Source organism: Sorex fumeus, unplaced genomic scaffold (assembly GCF_029834395.1).
Source record: "Sorex fumeus unplaced genomic scaffold, SorFum_2.1 ptg000135l, whole genome shotgun sequence".
Lineage (NCBI taxonomy): Eukaryota > Metazoa > Chordata > Mammalia > Eulipotyphla > Soricidae > Sorex > Sorex fumeus.
This window is the reverse complement of record NW_026606192.1, coordinates 289014-314727: the sequence shown is the minus strand read 5'-3', so window position 1 is coordinate 314727 and position 25714 is coordinate 289014. Positions and strand designations below refer to the sequence as shown.

Genomic DNA, 25714 nt, shown 5'->3' with positions numbered 1-25714 from the left:
TTTTTTTTTGCCATTTTTAGGTCACACCCAGCGATGCACAGGGGTTCCTCCTGGCTCTGCACTCAGGAATTACCCCTGGTGGTGCTCAGGAGACCATATAGGAGGCTGGGAATCGAACCCGGGTCGGCCGCGTGCAATTGCGGCCTACCCTCTGTGCTATTGCTCCAGCCCAAGTTACCCTTGTTTCTGACACAACACAATTCAAGTTCTGTGCACGGAGAGTGGCCCCCAGTGCACGGGTGCTGAGGCCATCCCGATGGACATTCCTCCATGGCTCATTAACTAGAAGATTACGGCTGACTTCCTCGCCACAGCTCATGTCCTGCGGGCCGCGTTATTTGAGGTCCACACCAGTCAAGACAGCTCATTTGGAACAGGAAGAGATCGAGGAATTTTCTTTGGAAGAGAAAGACGGACGCCGGTCTCGTTCACACAAGGGACAGAAACACAGCAGAGAGCGGCCAGTGAAAACAAACCCTAATTCTCCGACCACAGCACCGAGGGAGAGGCCGGGGAGGGCCAGTGAGCACTCCCTAAGACAAACATTGACACCGCTGGAAACCCACGTTATCCCACTGCGCTGAAACACAGACATAAGGAAATTGGAACAAAAAGGACTGCAAGAAGACTGAGATCAGTTTCACTCCATGTTTTCCCCCAAAGACGATGCCATACCTTTTTGCGTTGGAGCGTGTGTTTTTATGATTCAGTCCATTCTGCCCTTCTCTTTCTATGATAAATTTAAGTCTTTTAAAGTTGTCTTGTGCTTGTTTTTTAATTTCAGGGAGCCTGATCGATAATATTGCCACTATTAAAATATTTAATAACTGTTATGGTTAACTAACAACTTACAATACCGTTTTTTTTTTTTTCCCCCGTTGATCGTCGATTTGCTCGAGCGGGCCCAGTAACGTCTCCATTGGAGACTTTGCTGTTACTGTGTCTGGCATATCGGATACTCTCGGTAGCTTGCTGGGCTCTCCGAGAGGGGCGGAGGAATCGAACTCGGGTCGGCCATGTTGGCCGCTTGTAAGGCGAACGCCTACCGTTAACTTACAATATTGTTAATAACAGTATTTTACTCCATTGGCAACGACGTCAATAGTTTTTTGTTTGTTTTTTTGCTTTTTAGGCCATGCTCAGGGCTGAGTCCTGGCTCTGCACTCAGGGATCACTCCTGGCAGTGCTTGGGGGACCCTAGGGGATGCCGGGATCGAACCTGGGTCGGCCGCATGCCAGGCCAATGCCCTTCCCGCTGGGCGATCGCTTCAGCCCCCCTCCCCCCCCCCACTCTCAACTCAGCAAGTCAGTAACTGCAGGACAGGCCCTGAGGGGCAGGAGGGGGAAGGACACAGGGAGACGTGGGACGTCGACCAGAATAATGAGTGGGACACTCCCACTCGGACCCTGCTCCCTTCCACTCACCGTGCACGCTCAGGTCGTACTTCCGGTCGCTCATGCCCGCCACGTTCGTGGCCACGCACACGTAGCGGCCACTGTCCGACACGTGGACGCTCTTCAGCTGGAGGACGCGGCCGTCCTCCAGGATGTCCACGGCCCTTCCCGTGACCAGGGGCCGGCCGTCCCTCATCCAGGTGACCGCCGGGGCGGGCGTGCCCTGCACCTCACACTCCAGAGAGACACTCTCCCCGCGGGTCACGGTGACTTCGGCCGGGCGGCCGTCGCTGTGGGCGATGGTGGGTCGCACTGGGGAGAGGGCAGGAGAGGAGAGGCGGGCTGTGGGCTTCGTCCCGTGAGGGGGGAACTGAGGCCATGACAGGCTGCAGCCGACAGCGAGTCTCAGTCAGGCCTCAGTTTCCGGTTCCCCAGAGCAGGACTCGCCGTTTTTTAGTAAACTCCCAGTCGAGTCATTTGCCGAGATAAGGAACTGGGCAGTTGGGTCTGGCCGGTCACGTGGGGTCACTGTCCCCTCCTTAGAAACTGTTGCTAACCATCGCCTGATGGATGACCACCGTTGTAATAGGGCCAACGCTAAAAACAGACCAGGATATAAATTGCCTCTTAATCCTGAATTTTAAAAAATTAATTAATTAATTTATTTTTTTTTTAGTATCAGGATGCCTTTTATTTTTTTTTCCTTTTTTTTTTTTATTAGTGAAACACCATGAGGTACAGTTGTAGATTTACAATTTTTTGTGCTTGGGTTTGATTATACAATGATCAGATACCCATCCCTCCACCAGTGCCCATTTTCCACCACCATGGATAATATCCCCCCCACCCCCATCCCCCTATCCCCCCCTGCCTCTGTGGCAGGGCAATCCCCTGTGTTCTCTCTCTCCTTTTGGGTGTTGTGGTCTGCAAAAGAGGCATTGAGTGGCAAACATGTTCAGTCCATAGTCCACTTTCGACATGCATCTCCCCTCCCTCATGGGAGGAAAAATTTAATTTTAAATTAATTAATTAATCCTAAATTAATTTAAAAAACCGCTTGTGATTTGGGGCCGGGTTCCTTGCTGAGACGCCACTGTGTTAAATGAGACTCGGACCCTAGCTCGGGCCAGGAATAAAGCTCCTCTGCTTTTGCACTATCGTGTGTGGACTTGGTCTGTCTGCAATGGAGGATCCGAACCTCGGGCACAACAGTCTTATACTCGGGGGTCCCCGGGAGCGGCGAGGAAACCCCCCGCTGAAGGGTGAAGCGCTCATCGCCCAAACTAAGTGCTAAACTCTGCTGCAGTTTCCAGGTTGGCCTCATCCCGGAGATGAGGCGGTTCCCATAGCACAGGAAGACACGGGGCCGGCTGTTGGGCCGCCTCTGGGACATGACACAGTGTCTGCATGTCTCTTGGTATTGACTCCCAGAATCTGAGGCACACAGGAGGTCCCTCCCGAGGGCCGGGGTCGCGTGGTGCCACCCCCGTGTTTGGGGGACAGGGTTGCACACTCAGAACAGTCCGGGTGCAGCTTTCCCCGAGGTCCCTCACGTCACCGCCGCTTTCAACCCGTCACTGCGGTTCCCACCAAAGCAAGACCAATGTTGATACTGACCGGGGGGAAGATGACGGACGGCTCAGTGGCTATAACCTGATGCTCGGGCTGGTCCCACTGACAGACGACCTGTCACCAGCGGGCCCCGACCAGTGCTCTGGGCTCGGTACACATGGGCACAACAAAGGCAGCTTTGTTTTGGGGCCACACCCGGCGATGCTCAGGGCTGACTCCTGGCTCTGCACTCAGGAATCACTCCTGGCGGTGCTCGGGGATCACTATGGGATGCCAGGGATCCAGCCCGGGTTGACTGCATGCCAGGCAGACGTCCTCCCCACTGAGCTATCGCTCCAGCCCCCAAGACACAGTGCTGGTTCAAAACGGCTCAGGAAGAGAGGAAAGGAGCTTGTGGAAACTCCCAAGCACTCGGAAAAGCCATCTGATTTTAGAGTTCTTTAGAATGAGGTTTTGGACAGCACAGCGGGGAGGGTGTTTGCCTTGCACGCGGCCGACCCGGGTTCGATCCCCGGCATCCCCCAGGGTCCCCCGAGCACCGCCAGGAGTGATTCCTGAGCGCAGAGCCAGGAGTCAGCCCTGAGCATCGCCGGGTGGGACCCAACAAGCAAAGAAAAAAAGTAAAATGAGGTTTTGTTTTCTTTGGGGGGCCACACCCGGCGATGCTCAGGGCTGACTCCTGGCTCCGCACTCAGGGATCATTCTTGGTGGTGCTTGGGGGACCTTATGGGGTGATGAAGATTGAACCTTGGTTGGCTGCGTGCAAGGTAAGCACCCTCTCCGCTGTGCGATTGCTCCAGCCACGCCCTGCCCCCGGCCAAATGAGATCGTTTTAGGCCGGGGAAGTCATAGCTGGTGGTGCTCTGGGACCATGTGGTACCATGGATATAACCTGGGATTCCCACACGCAAAAAGCATTGGGCCAGAGCAACAGCACAGTGCAGAGGACATTTGTCTTGCACGCGGCCGACCCGGGTTCGATCCCTGGCATCCCATCGGGGGTCCCCCAAGCACCGCCAGGAGTGATTCCTGAGTGCAGAGCCAGGAGTCAGCCCTCAGCATTGCCGGGTGTGGCCCCCAAACCAAACAATAAAATAAAGTTGCAGTACTGTGTAGGATCCTGTTTTGGTAAATAAAACAACTTCTCCTGGGGCCAGAGTGATAGCACAACAGGGAGGGCGTCTGCCTTGCACGTGGCCGACCCGGGTTCGATTCCCAGCATCCCCTAGGGTCCCCTGAGCACCGCCAGGAGTGATTCCTGAGTGCAGAGCCGGGAGTCAGCCCTGAGCATCGCCGGGTGGGACCCCCAAAACCAAAAGAAAACCCTCCCACGACGTCTCTGCATGTTTTACAAACACACCCTGAGAGGCAAAGGCCTCCCTTTGGCGACAGTCCAGCTTCTGACCATGTGAAGAGAGGAGTCCCGAGCTCCGCCCAGGCCAGCAAAGCCACGCCATCATGAGACAAGTCAGACTCAGCTGCAGGGAGCACGGGCCGAGGGGCCACAGGGAAGGGAACAGGGCCAGCGCCGGCCGGCACGCCGGGACTCACCGTACACTTGCAGGCTGTAATTCTTCTCGGCCGTTCCCGCGACGTTGGAAGCCACGCAGGTGTAGGGCCCCGCGTCCGACTCCTCAGCCATCGAGATCTGCAAATGTCGCCCTCCCGAGAGAGTTCGGACGCGCCCTGCAGTGTCCAGCAGCACCGGGGAGCCTGCGGGAAACCACCGGACCCGTGAAGGACCAAGCGGCAGGACCATGACAGGTGGGCATATGAAGTATGACAGGCTTGTTTATTTTTCTTTTTTTGCTTTTTGGGTCCCACCCGGCAATGCTCAGGGCTGACTCCCAGCTCTGCACTCAGGAATCAGTCCTAGCAGTGCTCAGGGGACCCTATGGGATGCCGGGGATCGAACCCGGGTTGGCTGTGTGCAAGGCAAATGCTCTCCCTGCTGTGCTATTGCTCCAGCCACGATGTCTTGCTCTGTGCCCAGGGTTTCCTCCTGGCTCTGCACTCAGGAATCACTCCTGGTGATGCTTAGAGGACCCTGTGAGATGCCGGGGGTCGAACCCGGGTCGGCCACGTGCAAAGTAAATGCCCTCCCTGCTGTGCTGTTGCTCCAGAACCAACATGTTTGTTAATTCATCTCCTATCCAAGTCCATGAAAGGGTACAGGTTGTACTTCACGGTCACAGTCCTCCTGTTGTTCATCGATTTGCTCGAGTGGGCCCAGTAACGTCTCCATTGGAGACTTTGTTGTTACTGTGTCTGGCATATCGAATACGTCACAGGGAGCTTGCCAGGCTTTGCTGTGCAGGCAAGAAACTCTCAGTAGCTTGCCGGGCTCTCCGAGAGGGGCGGAGGAATGGAACTTGGGTCGGTCATGTTGGCTGCGTGCAAGGCAAACGCCCTACCGCTGTGCTATCGCTCCAGCCTGGGTCCAGGGTAGGGCATTGGAAATATAAGCACCCGAAAACAGACGGAGGAGAGAAATTCCCCCATGACTATCTTCTGCCCATTTTTCTTTCGGTCGAAACTGCGCTTCAAAGCAAGCACACTGAGAAAGATAAAATAGAACCCGAAAAGAGAAGACAACAAACGCGCTGAAAATCAGATATGGATACAGATGTTCTTGCGTGATACTCAACGCAGGCAGACAGATGTTGGATGAGTACACGAAGTAGCTATTGGACGGCAGAGAGCAATCTGGAGATTGGCCATCAAACTGTCATCAAGACAGCAAGAATATATGCCCTGGGAAACTGTTTTTAACTCTCTCCTAAAGAAGAAAAGGTAATTCAGAGCTGGAGTGATAGCACAGCGGGGAGGTGTTGGCCTCGCCGGCAGCTGACCCGGGTTCGACCCCCGGCATCCCATAGGGTCCCCCGAGCTCCGCCAGGAGTGATTCCTGAGTTGCAGAGCCAGGGGTCAGCCCTGAGCGTTGCCGGGTGGGACCCAAAACGCACAAGAAAGAAAAAGTAATTAATCAAATGGTCGTTCCTTGAGTCAGGCAACAATAATCCTATGAACTCACTTGATTCTAAAAGCAACCCAGGGACTTGGAATGCCCAAGACAACTAGCCTATGAGCAACTGGGGAAATCACGAAGTTTACATTTAAAGAAGAAAAGGAGGGGCCGGCGGGATAATACAGCTGGCAGGGCGCTGGTCTTACAGGCCGCTGACCCGGGCTTGATCCCGGCATCCTGCAAGGAGGGATTCCTGAGCACCGAGCCAGGAGTCAGCCCTGGGCGTGGCTGGAGTGTGATCCCAAACCAAACAAAAAAGGAAGCAATTTAGGGAGACCACTGTCTCCAATGCATGCTCTCCCCCCGCTTTTCCCCCCCAGGGAGAGGAACAGAAGCAGAGAGAGAGAGAGAGAGAGAGAGCGCAAGCAATTCAGGGAGGAAACACGTCCTAATCTTTTCTCGGAGAGAAACCATCTTCCACCCAAGTCCCCAGCCCCTCGATGCTGCAGACTCTCAGGTTGCCCGGGTACGAGGCCCCCTGCCCCCCCCCCCCCGCAACCAGACGTCTGAGCATCAGTGGCCACGCCTGCCCCCACCCAGCCCAGGGTTCTCACGAACCTTTCTTCTTCCACAGCAGGGTGGGGGGCGGGGCGCCGCTGGACTCGCACAGGAGACTGACCAGGCCGCCCTCCACCACTGTGAGCGGCTGGGCGGGCTCTCCGGAGCCCGCGATCTTCGGGGGCACTGCGGGAAACGGCAGGAAGGAGGACGAGCCTCAGATTATTTTGAAGTCACACCCGGCGACGCTCAGGGCTGACTCCCGGCTCTGCACTCAGGGATCACACCTGGTGGTGCTCGGGGGACCCTCTGGGATGCCAGGGGTCGAACCCGGGTCGGTCACGTGCAAGGCAGACACCCCTCAGGCCAATCTATGGCTCCAGCCCGCCTTCTTTCCTTCCTTCCTTCCTTCCTTCCTTTCTTCCTTCCTTCCTTCCTTCCTTTTTTTCTTTTTTGGCTTTTTGGGTCCCACCCGGCAATGCTCAGGGCTGACTCCTGGCTCTGCGCTCAGGAATCCCTCCTGGCGGTGCTCGGGGGACCCTAGGGGATGCCGGGGATCGAACTCGGGTCGGCCGCGTGCCAGGCCAAGGCCCTCCCCGCTGTGCTCTCACTCCAGCCCTGATTTGACTCCCCCCCCCCCCCACCAGCTATTGGTTCACAGACAAGGTGCGTCATTTAACTTGGGTTGACGGAGCTAGAGAACATTTCCTTAGAACAATCTGTGCTCCAGGGGCCAGAGAGATGGTCCAGTGGGGAGGGCATTTGCCTGGCACACGGCTGACCTGGGATCCATTTCCAGGACCCCAGATGGTTCCCTGAGGCCCGCCAGGAGTGATCCCTGAGTGCAGAGCCAGGAGTCAGTCCTGAGTACCGCCAAACCATAAATTTCTTTCTTCTTCTTCTTCTTCTTCTTTTTTTTTTTTTGCTTTTTGGGTCACACCCAGAAATGCACAGGGGTTCCTCCTGGCTCTGCACTCAGGAATTACCCCTAGCAGTACTCAGGGCACCATATGGGATGCTGGGAATTGAACCCGGGTCTGCTGCGTGCAAGGCAAAAGCCCTCCCTGCTGTGCTACTGTTCCAGCCCCAAACCATAAATTTCAAAGATTAAGGGGGCACGTCGAAATCCAGCAAGGGAAGATGGTCCCAGACTCATGCAGGAGGCCCAGCGCTGGCCCAGCTCCCTGCGGCTCAGGCCCCGGCTACGAAGCTCATCTGGGAGAAGCGTCAGATTTTTCTCCCGTGGGTGGCACCAAGGAGTAAAGACCACGTCCCTGGCCCAGGGAGCCGGGCTCGCCTACCCCAGATGTCGACATTATAATTTTTCTCGGTCTTCCCAGCGACGTTGGATGCCTCACAGGTATAGCGGCCGGCGTCACGCACATGGGCCTCTTCGATCTGGAAAGCAGAACCGCCGGTGAGACCGGGTGCCCTGCACGAGCAGCCGGGCTCTCCCTGGCACGGTCACCCGCAGGGGCGGCCCTGCGCTCTTGACCGGGAGGCAAGTGAGGAGGTGGACGGTCACCCGCCTGTCACCCATATCCAACACCTGCCAACCCCCACCACGGCTGCCCACCCACCGTCCGGCTTCTGAGAACAGCGTGGGCCGTTCTGAGAGTGTGGAAAGGGGGGACCTGAAATATGGTTCCGACAGAGCAGAAGAACCGACCTGAGCGGGGACAGCTGGGAGGGGGAGGACAGAGAGGTCTCTCTCACGTGCGGGATGGAACCAGCCCAGCAATGAACGGTCAGAGTTAAGGGAACGGGCGGCCTGGCCCCAGAACGGGGGACGGGGTGAGGGCTGGGGCCGAGGCTATGGTGGGGGGATTAGCCTGGGCGGGGGGTGTTGCGGGAACACTGTGTACGTGGAACCATGAGTGGTGTTCTAAGTCACGGTGACTTAAAAATAAATGTTTGTTGGGGCTGGAGAGATAGCACAGCGGGTAGAGTGTTGGCCTTGCACGCAGCTGACCCGGGTTCGATTCCCAGCATCCCATAGGGTCCCCTGAGCACCGCCAGGAGTAATTCCTGAGTGCAGAGCCAGGAGGAACCCCTGTGCATCGTCGGGTGGGACCCAAAAAACAAAAGAAAAAAAAAGTTTGTAAAGTAGAAGCGCTGTGCAATGAGTTTCCGAGTACGTCGTGTAGGACTTTGCCAGGGACAGTCTGTGCCCAGGACTGTTCCCAGGACCCCCTCTGCCTTCTCAACAGACGGGGTCAGAAGCTTCTTCAAGCCAAAGCTTGGGATCAGGGTGCATCAAGCGTCACCGAGCAAGCACCCCGTCTGGTGCCTGACTGAGCGTCAGTAAGGCGTTCTCACGTGTGCATACGCACCACATCACTCGTGACTCACTCAGGGACCGGCCGGGGGTCACTGAGAATCTGGACTTGGCGCCGCAGGAGGAACGCAAGCTGAATGGTGCCCGCCTGGTTCACAGCCTCGTCCGTGTAGTGACGTGTTAACATGCACTGTGTGTAATCTATGGGCTGGAGCGATAGCACAGCGGGGAGGGCGTCTGCCTTGCACGCAGCTGGCCCGGCCGAGCCGGGTTCATTTCCTCCGCCCCTCTCGGAGAGCCCGGCCAGCCACCGAGAGGATCTTGCCCGCACGGCAGAGCCTGGCAAGCTCCCCGTGACGGATTCGAGATGCCAAACGCAGTAACAACAAATCTCACGATGGAGACGTGACTGGGCCCGCTCGAGCAAATCGATGAACAACGGGAGGACCGTGTAATATATAATTATAGAGTATAAATAATAATAACACACAGAGTTGAATAACAACAAGGTGGAAACAAAGATGCAACCCCTGGCAGTGCTCAGCGGGCCATGTATGTAAGCACGTGTGTGTGTGTATGTGTGTATGCATGTGCATATGTCTGTGTATGTATGTGTGCATGTGTATGTGTGTGTTCCTATGTGTGTATGTGTATGTGAGTGTGAATGTGTATATGTGAGTGTATGTTGAGTATGTGTGTGTTTGTATGTGTGTATGGTGTGTGTGTATGCATGTGTGTATGTATGTGTGTATGTGTGTCTACGTGTGTGTATGTGTGTGTATATGTGAGTGTATGTTGAGCATGTGTGTATGTGTATATGTGTGTATGCATGTGCGTATGTATGTGTGTATGTGTCTATGTGTGTGTATGTGTGTATGTGAGTGTATGTTGAGTATATGTGTGTGTTTGTATGTGTGTGTATGTGTGTTTACGTGTGTATGTGTGTATATGTGAGTGTATGTTGAGCATGTGCGTATGTGTATATGTGTGTATGCATGTGTGTATGTATGTATGTGTCTACATGTGTGTATGTGTATGTGTGTATGTTGAGTATATGTGTGTTTGTATGTGTGTGTGCATGTGTGTATGTGTGTATGTGTGTGCCTATGTGTGTATGTGTATGTGTGTGTATATGTGAGTATGTTGAGTATGTGTGTGTTTGTATGTGTGTGTATGTGTGTATGGTGTATGTGTGCACACATGTGTGTATGTATGTGTGTATGTGTGTGCCTACATGTGTGTATGTGTATGTGTGTGTATATGTGAGTGTATGTTGAGTATGTGTGTGTTTGTATGTGTGTGTATATGTGTGTATGCATGTGTGTATGTGTGTGCCTACGTGTGTGTATGTGTATGTGTGTGAGTGTGTATATGTGAATGCATGTTGAGTATGTGTGTGTTTGTATGTGTGTGTGTATGGTATATGTGTGTATGCATGTGTGTATGTATGTGTGTTACGTATGTTTATGTGTACGCATGTGTATGTGTGTGTGATATGTGTGTATACGTGTATGTTTGTATGTGTGAGTGTATGTGTGTGTATGTTTGTATGTGTGTATGTATTGTGAGTGTGTGTGTGTATGTGTGTGTGTGCGGTGCAATGTTGGGGTTGAACAGGGCCAGTGGGGTGCCAGGCCTTATACCGTCTCTGCCCCCCCATGTAAAACGATGACCAACACCCCCAGACTCTCAGAGCCGCAGACAACAACAGGGAGTCAAGCTGGGGACACCCCCTCTCTCCCGACCCCCCCGAGGGAGGAGCCGAGACGGGCGCGGGAGGGCGCGGAGGATGCGGACGGGCCCACCTGCAGCTGGCTCCCGTCTGCAGACAGGCTGAGGCCCGGCCTCCTCAGCAGCGGGCGGCCGTCCCGGAGCCAGGCCAGGGCGGGCGGGGGCAGGGCGTCGCTCTCGCAGACCAGGCGCAGGGGCTGGCCGGCCCGCACGGACACGGTCTGCTCTTCTCCCAGGATGCTGGGGGGGACTGAGGGAGAGACGGGGAGACGGAGAGGCGGGTTTCCCTCAGGGCCAGGCCGCACACACCAGCCGCCGTGTGCCCTTCAACCCCTGCTGAATCCAACCCACGTTTTTCTTTTGTTGCTTTTTCGGGTCCCACCCGGCGATGCTCAGGGCTGACTCCTGGCTCTGCACTCAGGAATCACTCCTGGCGGTGCTCGGGGGACCCTAGGGGATGCCAGGGATAGAACCCGGGTCGGCCACACACATAAGACAAGAGTCCTCCCCACTGTCCCGTCTCTCTAGACCCCTCCTTCTCTTTTTGCCTGAGGGATGGGGATGGAGCCACACCCAGAAGTGCTCAGCGATCACTCCTGTCACAGTGCCCTGGAGTTACTCGCACAAGTGCTCAGGGAATACAGGGCCGTGCTGGGGATCAAACCTGGCTCGGCCACCCGGAAGGCGAGTGGCTCTCAGCCAATGGGACCGTCTCCCGCGCCAGGCCCTGAATATCAGGGCGACACCCACAGATGCCCACGAACAAACCCGGACCAGCCACGAGCTACGTTTGAGCCTGTTAACCTCTGCGCTCTCTTACCTGGCCTCAACGCCCCCCTGCCCCTGCTTCCCCGAAGGGTCAACTACGGACCGGCCAGCTACAAGGCTGACCCCCAAGTCCCTGAAATCCCAGCAGGGAGCCGGGATTTCAGCAGGATGCAGATGAGAACTCCCTGGCTCACTGCGGCCTGAGCAGATGCTGAATGTGCGTCTGGAGCGGCTTAGGGGGTAACTCCCCTTGGGGAGGGGGGAAGGAGCCCGGAGCAAACAGGCCTTTCTCTGGACTGGGTGGGGTCAGGCTGGGCACTGCAGCCCTGCACTCGGGTCCAGGTTGACGACTCCCACCCTGGAGGAGGAGAGCGGACAAGAGCTGTCCCGGAAAGATCCCAGGGTAGGGGGCGGTGGTCCCCCAGGGTTCGAGTCGTGCCAGGAGGCTGGTGGGAAGGAGTTTTTTTGTTGTTGTTGCTGGCCAGACATTGTCACTCTCCACCCTTGCAGGCAGAGACACAAGGACTACAGGACGCTCGCCCCAGGAGCCTTCGCCTCTGGGAATGAGGCAGTTTGGCCCAGGGTCCGAGGCGATGACAGGCCCTCCCCCTGCTCTCAGGCCGTGGGTTTTTTTTTTTTTCTTTTTGGGTCCCACCCGGTGATGCTCAGGGCTGAGTCCTGGCTCTGCACTCAGGGATCACTCCTGGCGGTGCTCTGGGTACACGGAACACTGGGGATCGAACCCGGGTCGGCCATATGCACGGCCAGAAACACATATCACTCGCTACAACTGCTATTCTCTGGTTTTTGTATTTGGGAGGTTGGCAGGGGTGGTGGGTGGTGGTGGAGGGGGTTGGGGCCCACCTGGCAGTACTTGCTTGGGGCCTACTCCTGGCTCTGTGCTCCTGGCTCTATGGTCCATTTAGGACTGGGGGCATCCTGTTTTTTTTTCTTTTTCTTTTTTCTTTTAGGGTCCCAACCGGTGATGCTCAGGGCTGACTCCTAGCTCTGGGATCCTATCTGTTTTTTGTGGTTTTTTTTTTTTAATTTTTTTTTTTTGCTTTTTGGGTCCCACCTGGTGATGCTCAGGGCTGACTCCTGGCTCTGCACTCAGGAGTCACTCCTGGCGGTGCTCGGGGGACCCTAGGGGATGCCGGGGATCGAACCTGGGTTGGTCGCGTGCCAGGCCAACACCCTACCTGCTGTGCTATTGCCCAGGTCCCTGGTTCATCACTCTTTATTATTATTATTATTATTATTATTATTATTATTATTATTTTGGCCTTTTGGGTCCCACCCAGCAGTGTTCAGGGGTTTCTCCTGGCTCTGCACTCAGGAGTCACTCCTGGCGGTGCTCAGGGGACCCTAGGGGATGCTGGGGATCGAACCCGGGTCGGCCACGTGCCAGGCCAACGCCCTCCCCCCTGCGCTGAGCTTCCTATTCCTCTGGGCCAGAGTAGTTTTTGTTTTTTTTTTTTTCTTTTTGGGTCTCACCCGGCGATGCTCAGGACTGACTCTTGGCTCTACTCAGGACTCACTCCCTGCGATGCTCAGGGGATCCTATGGGATGCTGGGAATTGAACCCGGGTTGGCCGCGTGCCAGGCCAATGTCCTCCCCGCTGGGCTTTCGCTCCAGCCCCGACTTCCTAGCTGTCTTCACTCCAGTTTTAGCACAGACAGTCCTCCATGGCAGAGCTGATCTCACAGCGTGGAAATGAGCGCAGGTAGCTGGCGTTCAGGGCATCAGCACGCCCCGTAAGTGGGTTCAAGAGCGCCCCTCCTCCACCATCTGCATTTACAAAAGGACTGTCCTGCTCTCTGCACGCTGGTAGGAGACGCTGCAAACAATTCGAGCGTGCAGAGCGCTCCTTTTCTCCCAAATATTTTCCTTCCATTACTCCTCTTTAAAAGCTAAATGAGTTGACTCGACTTCAGAAGGAGACCAGAATTTTAAAATTGAGAGGGGTGGGGTTTGGGGGTGGGGGGGGAAGACAAGAAAAAACAATGGAGCATTTGTTTCTCTGGGAACATAAAATAAATCTAATTACCGCGAGGGCCTATAGTCCCGAAACATGTCTATTTGTGTGTGTGTGTGTGTGTGTGTGTGTGTGTGTGTGTGTGTGTTCCCCGTCCTGTCTTCATTTCCAACTTTTTGTTTAGTCTGAGCAGGGACGCGCTTCTCCCTCTAGCCCTGCACTTCCTGTGCGCTGGTGCCTCTGGTTCTGGGCCTGTTTCTCATCCTCCGCCTCAAGCTCATTAAAGTTAATTACGAAAATCAGAATTTCTGGCGGGGGGAGGGGGGGGGAGATCTGCAGAGACACTGGAGAATGTGCAGATGCCCACAGAGGTTCTCGGAACTGCTTAAAGAAAAAGTCCAGGGGCCGGAGCAATAGCACAGCGGGGAGGGCATTAGCCTGGCACGCGGCCGACCTGGGTTCGATTCCCAGCATCCCAGCATCCCATAGGGTCCCCTGAGCAACAATGCCAGGAGTGATTCCTGAGTTCAGAGACCAGGAGTCAGCCCTGAGCATCGCCGGGTGGGTCCCAAGAAAGAAAAAGAGGAAAGAAGTCAATACAATATGCCAGTCGAAAGCGCCCAAGACAAATGCATTGTCTTCCCCTCGCAGTGTAGCAAGTGGCTGATCTACTGACACAGGTTAGAATCGCAGAGCAATCAGCTGTCACAAATGGCTTCTTGATTTTCTGACAATTTCATGTGTGAGTCCTTTTCATTTTGCATAAATATGCTATGAGCCTGCTAAGAGGAGATCTGGGATACTGGGGGAGGGAAGGTCCCACCAGGGGCGGGTTTGGGGCTGGAATATTATATGGCCGAAACAACTGCATTATGAGTCAGTGGGCCAATCACGGTGCTTTTTTTCTTTTCTTTTTTTTTTAAGCCTTTGGGGTCCCACCCAATGATGCTCAGGGCTGACTCCTGGCTCTGCACTCAGGAATCACTCCCGGCGGTGCTCAGGGGACCCTATGGGATGCCGGGGATCGAACCCGGGTCGGCCGCGTGCCAGGCCAACGCCCTCCCCGCTGTGCTGTCGTTCCTGCCCCAAGGAAGAGGTTTTGAAGAGGGCAGAGTGACCTGGAGGGTGAGGTGAGACTTTGCCGGAAACAGACATGGGCAGAGGTCACGGGAGAAAGCTGGAGCCTGCAAGGAAGGGAACTGAGCAAGAAGGATGATGGCATGAACAGGCGCCAGGACCCGACTTCCTTCCGGTGAAATCAGCCTCCTCTCCTGCACCGTGGGTGAAAGAGAACTCGCTCGTTCCCTGCCAATGGCTTTAAGCTCAATTACATCCCCTTCTCAGGCAGCCGTCAAGTCACAGACGTGTGACTCTCACGCTGCTGGTTCCTTTAAAATGCAGTGCCCCCCAGAGACTTGGAGCAGAATTCGCCAAGGCGGTTACCCGGATACCTTGTGATGTCAGAATCTCTGCAGTGAGGCCCTTGGAACCCTGTACCCGCCTAACGCAACGACCCAGACATAATCAGGGTCATTTCAAGTCTTTCTCCTCCTGCTGGTTCACCAGCTCCCCCCGATGAGCTGAGGGCCTGGGCGTAGCCCCATCAGGACAGGCTGAAACATCTCACCGTAGACTTTGAGGTCGACGTCCCTCTGTTGCTCACCGGCCGGGTTCACGGCCACACAGGTGTACCTGCCCGTGTCGCTGATCTGGGCGCTGGTCAGGGCGAGCACGCGGCCCCCAGACAGGACCTAGAAAGGGAACCAGGAGGGCTAAGAAGACAAACCAGCAACCGCCAACGAGAGAAGCCCCCGAGAGAAACGCCCTGCGGAGAACCTCAAGGCATGATTTCTGGGGCTGGAGCGATAGCACAGCAGGGAGGGCGTTGGCCTGGTATGCAGCAGACCCGGGTTCGATCCCCGGCATCCCCTAGGGTCCCCCGAGCCCCGCCAGGAGTGATTCCTGAGTGCAGTGCCAGGAGTCAGCCCTGAGCACAGCCAGGTGTACCCAAAAACCAATTTAAAAATAAAAAGGATGGGCTGGAGCGATAGTACACTGGGTAGGGCATTTGCCTGGCACGTGGCTGACGTGGGTTCGATCTCCGGCATCCCCTAGGGTCCCCTGAGCCCCACCAGGAGTGATTCCTGAGTGCAGAGCCAGGAGTCAGCCCTGAGCATCGCCGGGTGGGACCCAAAAAGAAAAAAAAAAAAAAAAAAAAAAAAAAAAAAAAGAAAAAGGAAAAGGAAAAAAGAATTAGCTACACAAGGCTCGCTCTTCAAGCCCATGTTCCCCCTTGAACACACTTCTGGTTTGCTCCTAACAAGGTTTCTTTACTTCCGTCTTTCCACTCTGGAGAAGCCCGTGTTCTCTCTAGAACACGTACTTCCCCTCTTTCTTCTCCTCTTATTTCTTTCGAAGCAAGTTTCATTAAAAAAAATTGTGCAGCTCACACACACACACAAACAATGCCATTTATTCAGCTAGTGTACAGTACTTCTGAAATACGGACACTAGCTTTGCATCTTCTATGACGCACGTTTCTTCAAGTGCTGGGTTTTCAAGAAAGCTCAAAAAGCAAAAAAAAAAAAAAAAAGGCGGGAGAAGCATGTTCAATTGCTGGGGAAAATCACGCTAAACTAGGACACTTGAAATGAGATATTTTGGCTTCAGCACTTTTACTGAAAGAAGGCACACACACACACACACACACACACACACACACACACACACTTTTTCTTCCTGTAAACTCATTCCCCATCGTGTTGCCTGGACACTTTTATTTGCTATCTGATATTCTGGTTTTGCTTTGGATTCTGGCTCTTGAGCCACTCGGTGATGCTCAGGGACCAGGTGGGACTGGGCGCGTGCAATGTCAGCGGTGCCTTAAGCCCTAACTATACCTCACAGTGTCCTCTGTAGCCAACGGCCGGGAGTGGCCGAGGAGATGGCAGAAAGTCTGGGAGGTAATTGGCTAAAACACAGCAACTATGGACGAGCCAAAGAGTCCTTAGAGAGACGGAGCTCAGAGCAAACGAGCTAGGAATCCCAATTCCGTGCCCACGGATGGAGGAATCTGAATCTGGGTGCAAACAACCTTCGCTGATTCCTTTTTTTTTTTTTCCTTTTCTTTTTGGGCCACACCTGACGATGCTCAGGGCTGACTCCTGACTCTGTACTCAGGGATCACTCCTGGCAGTGCTCGGGGGACCCTAGGGGATGCCGGGGATCGGCCGCGTGCAAGGCAAATGCCCTCCCCACTGTGCTATCACTCCAGCCCCACTTTTGCTGATTCTTGTTCTCTAATCTCTTTAAAGGCAGAGTCTCCTGCTCCCGTGCCTGGCTGTCCTCACTGGGGCCCTTGGAGGGGGGTGGGTTGAGTTTCCCTCCCCGCCCCGAGCAGAGCCCCGGCAATCTAAGACCTCCAGAACCAGCCACAGCCATGCTGAGACCACTCTCCACACGTCCAGACAAGCCTTATGCATGAAGGAACTGGCAGAGGAACCCAGGCATGCAGGTCCCGGGGCTGAGATCTCCAAGCTTCCTCAGATCGGGACTGGGCCTTCTCCATCCAGATCCCCCATCTTCCAGTATATGCAGGCGTCACACCCACCAGCTGCTGCTGGCGCTGGGTGGTCCCATCAATGGCCAAGACCCAGAGACTATAAAACCCAGCTCCCGGAAGCGCGCATGGCCACATTTGCGGCCGCACGACATCTTATTATTTCATTTTTCCTTTGGAGAACCTGGTAGGCTACCGAAAGTATCCTGCCCGCACGGCAGAGTCTGGCAAACTCCCTGTGGCGTACCCAATAGGCCAAATACCAATAACAATGATGGGTCTCATTCTCCTGACCCTGAAAGAGCCTCGAATGTGGCATTTTTTTTTTAAATCTCAGGGCTAGGACGAAGGAGACGTTACTGGGGCCTGCTCAAGGCAATCGACGAACAACAGGATGATCGTGATCGTGAATCTCATTAATGGGCTGGAGTGGGGAGGGTGCTTGGCCATGCTGGGGTTCAATTTCTGGCATCCCGGAAAGACTCCTGAGCACTGCTGGGTGTGCAACCCCGCCTCGCCCCGACAACAACAACAAACTAATACCCCAAGAAATAGAAAAGGGAGGACAGTGCGAGTACCTGGATGCCGCTGGCGAACCCGGAGACAGGGCTGCCGTCCTTCAGCCAGGTCAGACTCGGGGCGGGGATGCCCCTGGCCTCACACTCCAGCTTCACCGGGTTGCTCACCACCACGGTCACCACGTGGCCACTGCCAGAGATGCTCGGGGGCACTGGAAATCCGACGGGGGGAGAGAAGTCAGGCGGGGGCCGTCACGGGGAGCCCCACCCCAAGGGAGGCCAGAGTCGCCATTCCTCAGGAGAGGAGAGGGAGGGGTTGCCGCCTGGCTCAGGGAGGTCAGCTGGGACAGTCAGGGCGGGCTTTTGATGCTGACTGTGTGCATGTGTGTATGTGTGTGCGTGTGTGCATGCGTGTGTCTATGTGTGTATGTATGTGTGTGTCTGCGTGTCTCTGTGTCTGCATGTGTGTGTATGTGTGTGTGCGTGTATGTGTACGTGTCTGCGTGTATGTGTGTATCTGTGTGTGTGTGCGTGCGTGTATGTATTTCTGTGTATGTGTGCGTGTCTGCGTGTGTCTGTGTGCATGTATGTGTGCATGTGTGCATGTGTCTGTATGTGTATGTGTGTGTGTGTGCTTATGTGTGTGTGTGTGTGTGTGTGCGTGCATGTGTGCCCCCACTATCATGACCCTTCTTAAAAAGCAGTGATCAGGGGCTGGAGCGATAGCACAGCGGGTAGGGTGTTTGCCTTGCACGTGGCCGACCAAGGTTCGATTCCCAGCATCCCATGTGGTCCCCTGAGCACTGCCAGGGGTGATTCCTGAGTGCATGAGCCAGGAGTAACCACTGAGAATCACCAGGTGTGACCCAAAAAGGAAAAAAAAAAAAGCACTGATCAGAGACAACAACTTGGAAACTTTTTTTTTTCGATTTTGGGGGCACACCGGGCGGTGCTCAGGGCTGACTCCTGGCTCTGCTCTCAGGAATCACTCCTGGTGGGCTTGGGGGACCACACTGGGTGCTGGGAATAGAGCCCAGGTTGGAAAGGCAACACCCTCCCGCTATCCTATGGATCCAGCACCACATTTCTTTAACTAATACTGATGGTTTTTTTTTTTTAATCAAAGTCCCTTTTATCATTGAAAGGAACATATTGACTGGTTCTGGGGATGCTGAACATGGACATCTCTTTAGGGATTCATTCATTGTTCAAATCAGTGACGTCTGAACCACTGACCATCAGTGTTTTCTAAAAATATGTTAGAAATTGGGGGCGGGGCGGTGGCAGGCGGGATGCTGGGGACATTGGTGGTGGAGAATGGGCACCGGTGGAGGGATGGGTGCTCGGGCATTGTATGTCTGAAACGTGATCACGAAAGTCTGTAAGTCTGTGACTGTATCTCACAGTGATTCATTAATTTTTTTTATTATTATTAGTGAAACACCATCAGGTACAGTTGTAGATTTTTGTGCTTGGGTTTCAGTTATACAATGATCGAGTGCCCATCCCGCCACCAGTGCCCATTTTCCACCCCCATGGATCCCAGTATCCCTTCCACCCACCCCCGTCCCCCCCATTCCCCCTGCCTCTGGGCAGGGCATTACCCCTTGTTCTCTCTCTCCTTTTGGGTGCTGTGGTCATTAAAAAATTTTTTTAAAAAATATCTATGCAGTGGAAATTAGTATTTGAATCATTTACCACATAACTAGCCTCATTTGTGAAAGGACACTTAGTTGTTTTTTTTTTTCTTTTTGGGTCACACCTGGCATTGCACTGAGGTATACTCCTGGCTCTGTGCTCAGGAATCACTCCTGGCAATGCTCAGGGGACCCTATGGGATGCTGGGAATCAAACCCGGGTTAGCCGCATGCAAGGCAAACGCCCTCCCCACCGTGCTGTCGCTCCAGCCCCATAGTTTAGTTTTTTTAAACAAATGAATTTTCATATTGAGTCGCTGAGAGCCACTTAGATAATGACGATTCTGAATGAATCCCAGGCAGGGCTGCCGCCACCTGCCGTGACAATTTCCCAGCGTCTACAGCAAATGGAATTCAACGGCAGGTGCGATCAGAGCCGAGTTCGGCAGGAATGCAGGCAGTCAAGCACATCGCAGGCCGCAAAGCACAGAGCTCGTGAGATCCACGCGGCGAGAGGGCTCGTCCGGAAGCAGTGGGGGTACATCCTGCCGGGAGCGGCCCTTTCTCCGGGTGACCGCGGGGGAGCTCACCTTGGACCTGCAGGCTGTACAGCAGCTCAGTGGCCCCCGCCGAGTTCATGGCCACACACTTGTAGACGCCGGCGTCCGAGACCTGCGCCCTCTCGATGTCCAGGACCTGGCCCCTGTTCAGGTAGGTGACCCCGGGGGCCCCCGAGAGGAGACGATTGTCTTTGTACCACGTGATGGCTGCCGGGGAGAGAAGGGGGCCCTTTAGTAAGAATGGTCTCCGCAAAGCCCCATGCACAGGGGCAGTCTGTGCTCGTCACTCAAGGAGACTTGCTTTGTTCGGCCGGGAGTCACGCCTGGTGCTGCTCAGGGCTGACGCCCGGCTCTGTGCTCAGGACTGACTCTCAGCTCTGTGCTCAGGACTCACTCCTGGCTCTGTGCTCAGGGCTCATTCCTGGCTCAGTGTTCAGGGCTGACTCCCGGCTCTGTGCTCAGGGCTGACTCCAGGCTCTGTGCTCGGGCTGACTCCAGGCTCTGTGCTCAGGGCTGACTCCCGGCTCTGTGCTCGGGGCTGACTCCCAGCTCTGTGCTCAGGGCTCACTCTTGGCTCTGTGCTCAGGGCTCACCCCTGGCAGGCTGGGAATGAGCTGGGTTAGCTGCGTGAAAATCAAGCACCCTACGATCTCTCTGGCTCTGCTTATCATTCAAGTTGAAGTATGACTTTAGAATTGATTTTAGGAGGTCGAAACCCTAAGGAAAAAAGAGAGCACGGAGATCTATGGCCAGGTGTGACTGCCGAAAAAAAATTTAGGAAAAAATACAGTCTAACATGACTTCAAATGCACCAATATTGTTGGATGGCAAACTTGAAATCGATTCTATTTTTTTTAATTAATTTATTTAGTGGGAGCATTGGGCCACACCCACAGGTGCTCAGGGCTGACTCCTGGCTCGGTGCTCAGGGATCAGTCCTGGCAGGCTTGGGTGACCATCAGGAATGTGAACCAGGGTCAGTGCTATGCAAGGCAAATGCCTTTTACCCCTGCACTATCTCTCATTTTTGTTGCATATATCTCTCTATCAAACACCTAATCAAGACCAAATGTCATACAGAATTTTAGCCACAAAAATACAGATGACTGAGTCACAGTAACAACTTACAGTGATGAGACAAAAGTGACAAAATTACAGACTTACCCATAGTGACTGATTTATAACAACAATCAATTTGTACCCAACAAACGCGACCGTTTTGATGTAAGCAACGGAAGTGGTTAAATATCGGTTTCAGTGTCTCAAGCTACGTAACATAGCACTGTAGCACTGTCCTCCCGTTGTTCATCGATTTGCTTGAGCAAGCGGGCCCAGTAACATCTCCATTATGAGACTTGTTGTTTCTGTGTTTGGCATCTCGAAGACGTCACGGGGAGCTGGCCAGGCTTTGCCATGTGGGTGAGATACTCTCGGTAGCTTGCTAGGCTCTCCGAGAGGGGCGGAGGAATCGAACCCGGGTCAACCGGGTCAACCGCTTGCAAGGCAAACACCCTACTGCAGTGCTATCGCTCCAATCCGTATGTAAAATATCACAGTGAAACTATGGCCACAGTGGGGCCAGCGAAATAATAACTAAGTACCACAAATTCTGCGTTGTTTAAATGGGAAAATTCAAGGCCACAAAAATTCAAAGGGCATCACGCACTCACTCACGCCTGGTCTGGCCTCGAATCCTGCCCTTCTCACCAGATGCTCTCCCGGCCCCTAAGCAGCGCGTTCCGGGCATGAGGCACCTACCGGGAGGGGGGTTCCCAGCGGCTCTGCACTCCAGTTGGATGGGGCTGTTCTCCACCACGGTCTCGTTCAGCATTTTCCCAGCATCCTCCAGGTGAGGCGGCACTGGGGACAGACAGACAGACAGACGCCGAGCTCACATGGGGGCCGACGTACCTGGGTGTTGCGGCTCTGTGCGGACGGCATTTTCCGCAGCTGAGGTACCGGGAAGGAACGTGAAGGTCACTGTGGTGTCAAACTGAAGAAGGCAGGACTCCAGGGCAACCCACGCTTAGTTTTTTCAACTTAAAAAAAAATTAAGTGGATAAAATAACACAAAAACCCAGAGATAAGCCGGAATAATAGCACAGAGGGGAGGGCGTTGGCCTGGCATGTGGCCGACTTAGGTTCGATCCCCGGCACCCCAAAGGGTCCCCCGAGCACCGTCAGGAGTGATTCCTGAGAGCAGAGCCTGGAGCCAGTCCTGAGCATCGCCAGGTGGGACCCCCCAAAAAAACCCCAACAAAATAGGGGACCACACAACATGGTGGTCCTGGCTAGTGACCAGAGCCCCACAGTGTGGGCCAAGTGGTACCTTAGACCTCTGTCCCCGGGCAAAAGCACGTGACTGCCAACCACTGGGCTATCTTTGGTCCCCGGAGCACTGCTCTAAGAGCCCAGAGAGATTTCAAGCCCATGCCCCTTTGGAAAGCAGGTGTGAAAATGGTCCACAAGATGCGGTAAACTGAACCCGCACACGTGTATCGGGTTCTACGCCATGGAGGTGAACAAGTCGCCAGGAGAGCAGGCTGGCTCCACGGAAAGTGAGTAAGGCAGTCCGGGGGAAATTAAGGCCAGGAGAGAAGAAGCTCTGCGGGCTGGACAGACACTGCAGCAGGGAGGGCGTGGGTGGGCCTACCACGGGCCAGACTCAGATTCCGACCCCAGCACAACCCCCAAACCCGGCCAGGATCAGCGACTGAGCCAGGAACCAGGAGGAACAGTCAGATGCTAAGGACACCCCCTCCCTCCAAGCAGAACAAGGAAAAATGAGAGGAGGGATGGAGGGGGAGGGAGGGAGGGCGGGCTTTGCATGTGGCCAGCACCGAAGATGGTCTCCTGAGCATGGCCAGGACTGATCCCTGAGCACAGTGCTAGGATTAAGTGCCGAACACAGGCGGGGGAGAGGAGGAGGGTAGTGGAAAAAGAAGAAGAAGAAGAAGAAGAAGAAGAAGAAGAAGAAGAAGAAGGGGGGGGGGAGGAGGAGGAGGAGGAGGAGGAAGAAGAGAAGGGGAGGAGAAAGACAGAGGAAAGAAGGAAGAGGAGAGGGAGGGGAGTGGAGGGGAGGCAGAGGAGTAAGGAGAGGATGAGAAGGAAGTGGAAGAAGAGGAGGAAGAGGAGGAGGATAAGGAAGAGGAAGAAGAGGAAGAGGAGGAAGAGGAGGAGAAGCAGAAAAAGAAAAGGTATCTCAGTATATGTCAAGGAATTTGACAAAACCCAACCCATTTCATGATAAGAACCACGTGAAACAGAACTAGAAGAGAACTTCCTCCATCCGGTACATCCCCTCCATTCATATTTAGATTCATATTTGGAATCAGAAATTCAACCTAAATGAAAATTCCAAAGATCACACAGAGAAGAGTAGGAATCTTAAAGTTTTCCCCCAATCTTGGGAACAAGCTCGCTCTCGCTCTCGCTCTCTCTCTCTCTCTCTCTCTCTCTCTCTCTCTCTCTCTCCCCCCTCCCTCCCTCGCTCGGGCGGTTGCTCAGGTCAGCCAGGGAAGGGAAACAAAGGCCATCCCAACAGGAAAAGAAGTTCAACTATCTCTACGCGGCGCAGACGCCATGGCTTCCGGAATGTGCTGGGGGATCAAACCAGGTCAGCCATATAAACGGAATTCTTCTGAGCTGATGAACAAACAGATGAGGTTCAGACGTAATTCTGGGCGACAGGATCAGCAGGCAAATGTCTTTCACAGAGTGTCAAGTGATTTTTAGCACCAGGAGGAAAACCTGGAGCCTTCTGAGAAATAAGTGTTGGGACATACTTAGGGAAAAAGGTCACCGTTCGTATAAATTCTGTCGTTCCTTCCAGCACTTGGAAGGGCTTGCCATTCTGAACTCAGACCGAAGAATTCCAAATAACAGTATCTACGGTAACAATGAGTTCCCTGGGCTTCAAGCAAGAGGCAAACCCCATTACATGGTAGGATTTTCTGCAGATAGCCCTCCCAAAAACCAAATATACGCGCCCACCCCTAAACCACAATAATGTCGCTTCCTCGAATCTTTTGTAACATGAACTGATTTTTTTTAACAACCCGGTGAAATCAGAATTAATGTGGAATTGAGCGAACAGTGATTTGGATGAGCGAATGCCCCGTACCCGTCACGACCTAGCATGACCCCCACATTACCATCCAGTGAGTAACAGATTCTTCTATATTGAGAAAATAGCAGAGTCCTGAGCTCAAGTGATCCAAGAAGACAGCCAGATATTTCCCTGTCCTATCTCCAAGTGTCCTTAGACGGCAAGAAAATTCTTAACCAAGACAGAGAAGCAAAAAAAAAATTTTTTTTCCAAGTGGGAGTTAGCAGATGCGAGTCAAGCAACTTTTAAAAAATTAGATTAAGGGGTGCTTTATAAACATTCCCATCAGACGATTCATGCAAACCCAGGGTGATTCTTTTTTTTTCTTTTTGGGTCACACCTGGCGATGCACAGGGGTTACTCCTAGCTCTGCACTCAGGAGTTACTCCTGGCGGTGCTCAGGGGACCCTATGGGATGCTGGGAACCGAACGTGGGTTGGCCGCGTGCAAGGCAAACGCCCTCCCCGCTGTGCTCTCTCTCCAGGCCCTCAGGGTGATTCTTAACCAGCAGCAAAGACACTCCGCACCGGCAGATGTATTTGCTAACAATATTGGTGCAATGAGCACTGTAGCGTTGTAGCACTGTCCTCCCGTTGTTCATCTATTTTCTCGAGCGGGCACCAGGTGAGACTTCTTTTTACTGTTTTTGGCATATCAAATACGTCACGAGGAGCTTGCCAGGCTTTGCCGTGTGGGCGAGATACTCTCAGTAGCTTGCCAGGCCCTCTGAGAGGGGCGGAGAAATCGAACCCAGGTCGGCCATGTCGGCCATGTGCAAGGCAAACGCTCCTACCCGCTGTGCTGTCACTCCAGACAATGAGAAAGGCCATAAGTCAAATGTGAATTTGGCCAAAGCACTTCAGCCACTGAACTGATGGGTGGTTATGGCTGAGCTTTGGATGAACAAACCCTCACCACAAGACCCCAGGCCCGACCCGAGCACGATTCTTCCAGTTTCACAGAATCTGAGCTCCGAGCAGGCCGACGTCAGAGGCAGGCCCACCTTCGCTGCGTGGTTTTGGGAACTAATTTAGCGCAGCTGAAAGGAATGCTTGACCCCTTCGAGCCCAGAGAATCGTTTGTTTGTGGAAACATCAGTCTCATTTGGAAGCGATGGGCGGTTGAGCTCTAATTTCTGAGTTTGGTCTGGGAGAACAGGATGTCCCAGAATTAGGACGCTTTTGATGATCAAAAAGGACCACCCACTGAGGACCTTCTGCCTCCAAAAATAGACAGAGCTCCCCTCCCCCGTGCCGGGGTGGGGGACCCCCCGAGAATTACAAGAATGACCGTCTTCTCAGGACGAGCCGGAGGTCAGCCCCACCAGATCAGACACTCTGACTTCATCTGCTGGAAACGTGTTTTTCCATGTTTGAGAAAAAATGGAAGCATCAAAGTTCTCTTTTATGTGAAAGGAAACTATGAAGCCATGGAAAGTCGCCTTTTCTTGGGATTGGAGGCGTTGGGATAAGAAGCGGAGGGAGGGCCAGGCTCATCAAAAAAGAGCTGACTAAGGCGAACTGACCAGGTAGGTAGAGAGACAAGAAGCCGGCAAGTGAACGGACGACCGTGGCTTTCCAAGAGTTTCGCAATGTCCCTCTTAACGGAAAATTGAATGCAAAACGTTGGGGATACTGGATAACCTTTCCGTATCTGCATTGCAAAACACAGCACCCAAAAGGGGAGAGAGAGAGAGAGACAGAGAGAGAGACAGAGACAGAGACAGAGAGACAGAGAGACAGAGAGAGACAGACAGAGACAGAGAGACAGAGACAGACAGACAGAGGGAGACAGACAGAGACAGAGACAGAGACAGAAAGAGAAGAAAAGTGTCTGCCAAAGAGTGTGGGACAAAAACTGAGGACACTGGTGCTGGGAAATGTACCCTGGTGAAGGGACGGGTGTTGGAACATTGTATGACTGAAACCCAACCATGAACAACTTTGCACTGTGATTCAATTAAGAAACAAATAACTTTTGGGGGTGGAGTGATAGCACAGCGGGGAGGGCGTTTGCCTTGCATGCAGCTGACCCGGGTTCAATTCCCAGCATCCCATACGGTCCCCCGAGCACTGCCAGGAGTAAT

General features: G+C 53.9%; 1 protein-coding gene across 1 annotated transcript in view; it reads right to left on the bottom strand.

Annotated features, from left to right (window-relative positions):
- Positions 1-25714, bottom strand: part of HMCN1 (hemicentin 1) — a 355305-nt gene that overhangs the window by 110505 nt on the left and 219086 nt on the right. The window contains exons 37-45 of the mRNA XM_056106608.1: positions 21279-21380; positions 19551-19727; positions 17384-17535; positions 14874-14997; positions 10577-10752; positions 7795-7891; positions 6554-6679; positions 4519-4680; positions 1426-1707 (exon numbers count right to left, since the gene is read on the bottom strand). Of these exons, the coding sequence (XP_055962583.1) occupies positions 1426-1707; positions 4519-4680; positions 6554-6679; positions 7795-7891; positions 10577-10752; positions 14874-14997; positions 17384-17535; positions 19551-19727; positions 21279-21380 (1398 nt within the window). The remainder of the gene's footprint in view (positions 1-1425; positions 1708-4518; positions 4681-6553; positions 6680-7794; positions 7892-10576; positions 10753-14873; positions 14998-17383; positions 17536-19550; positions 19728-21278; positions 21381-25714) is intronic.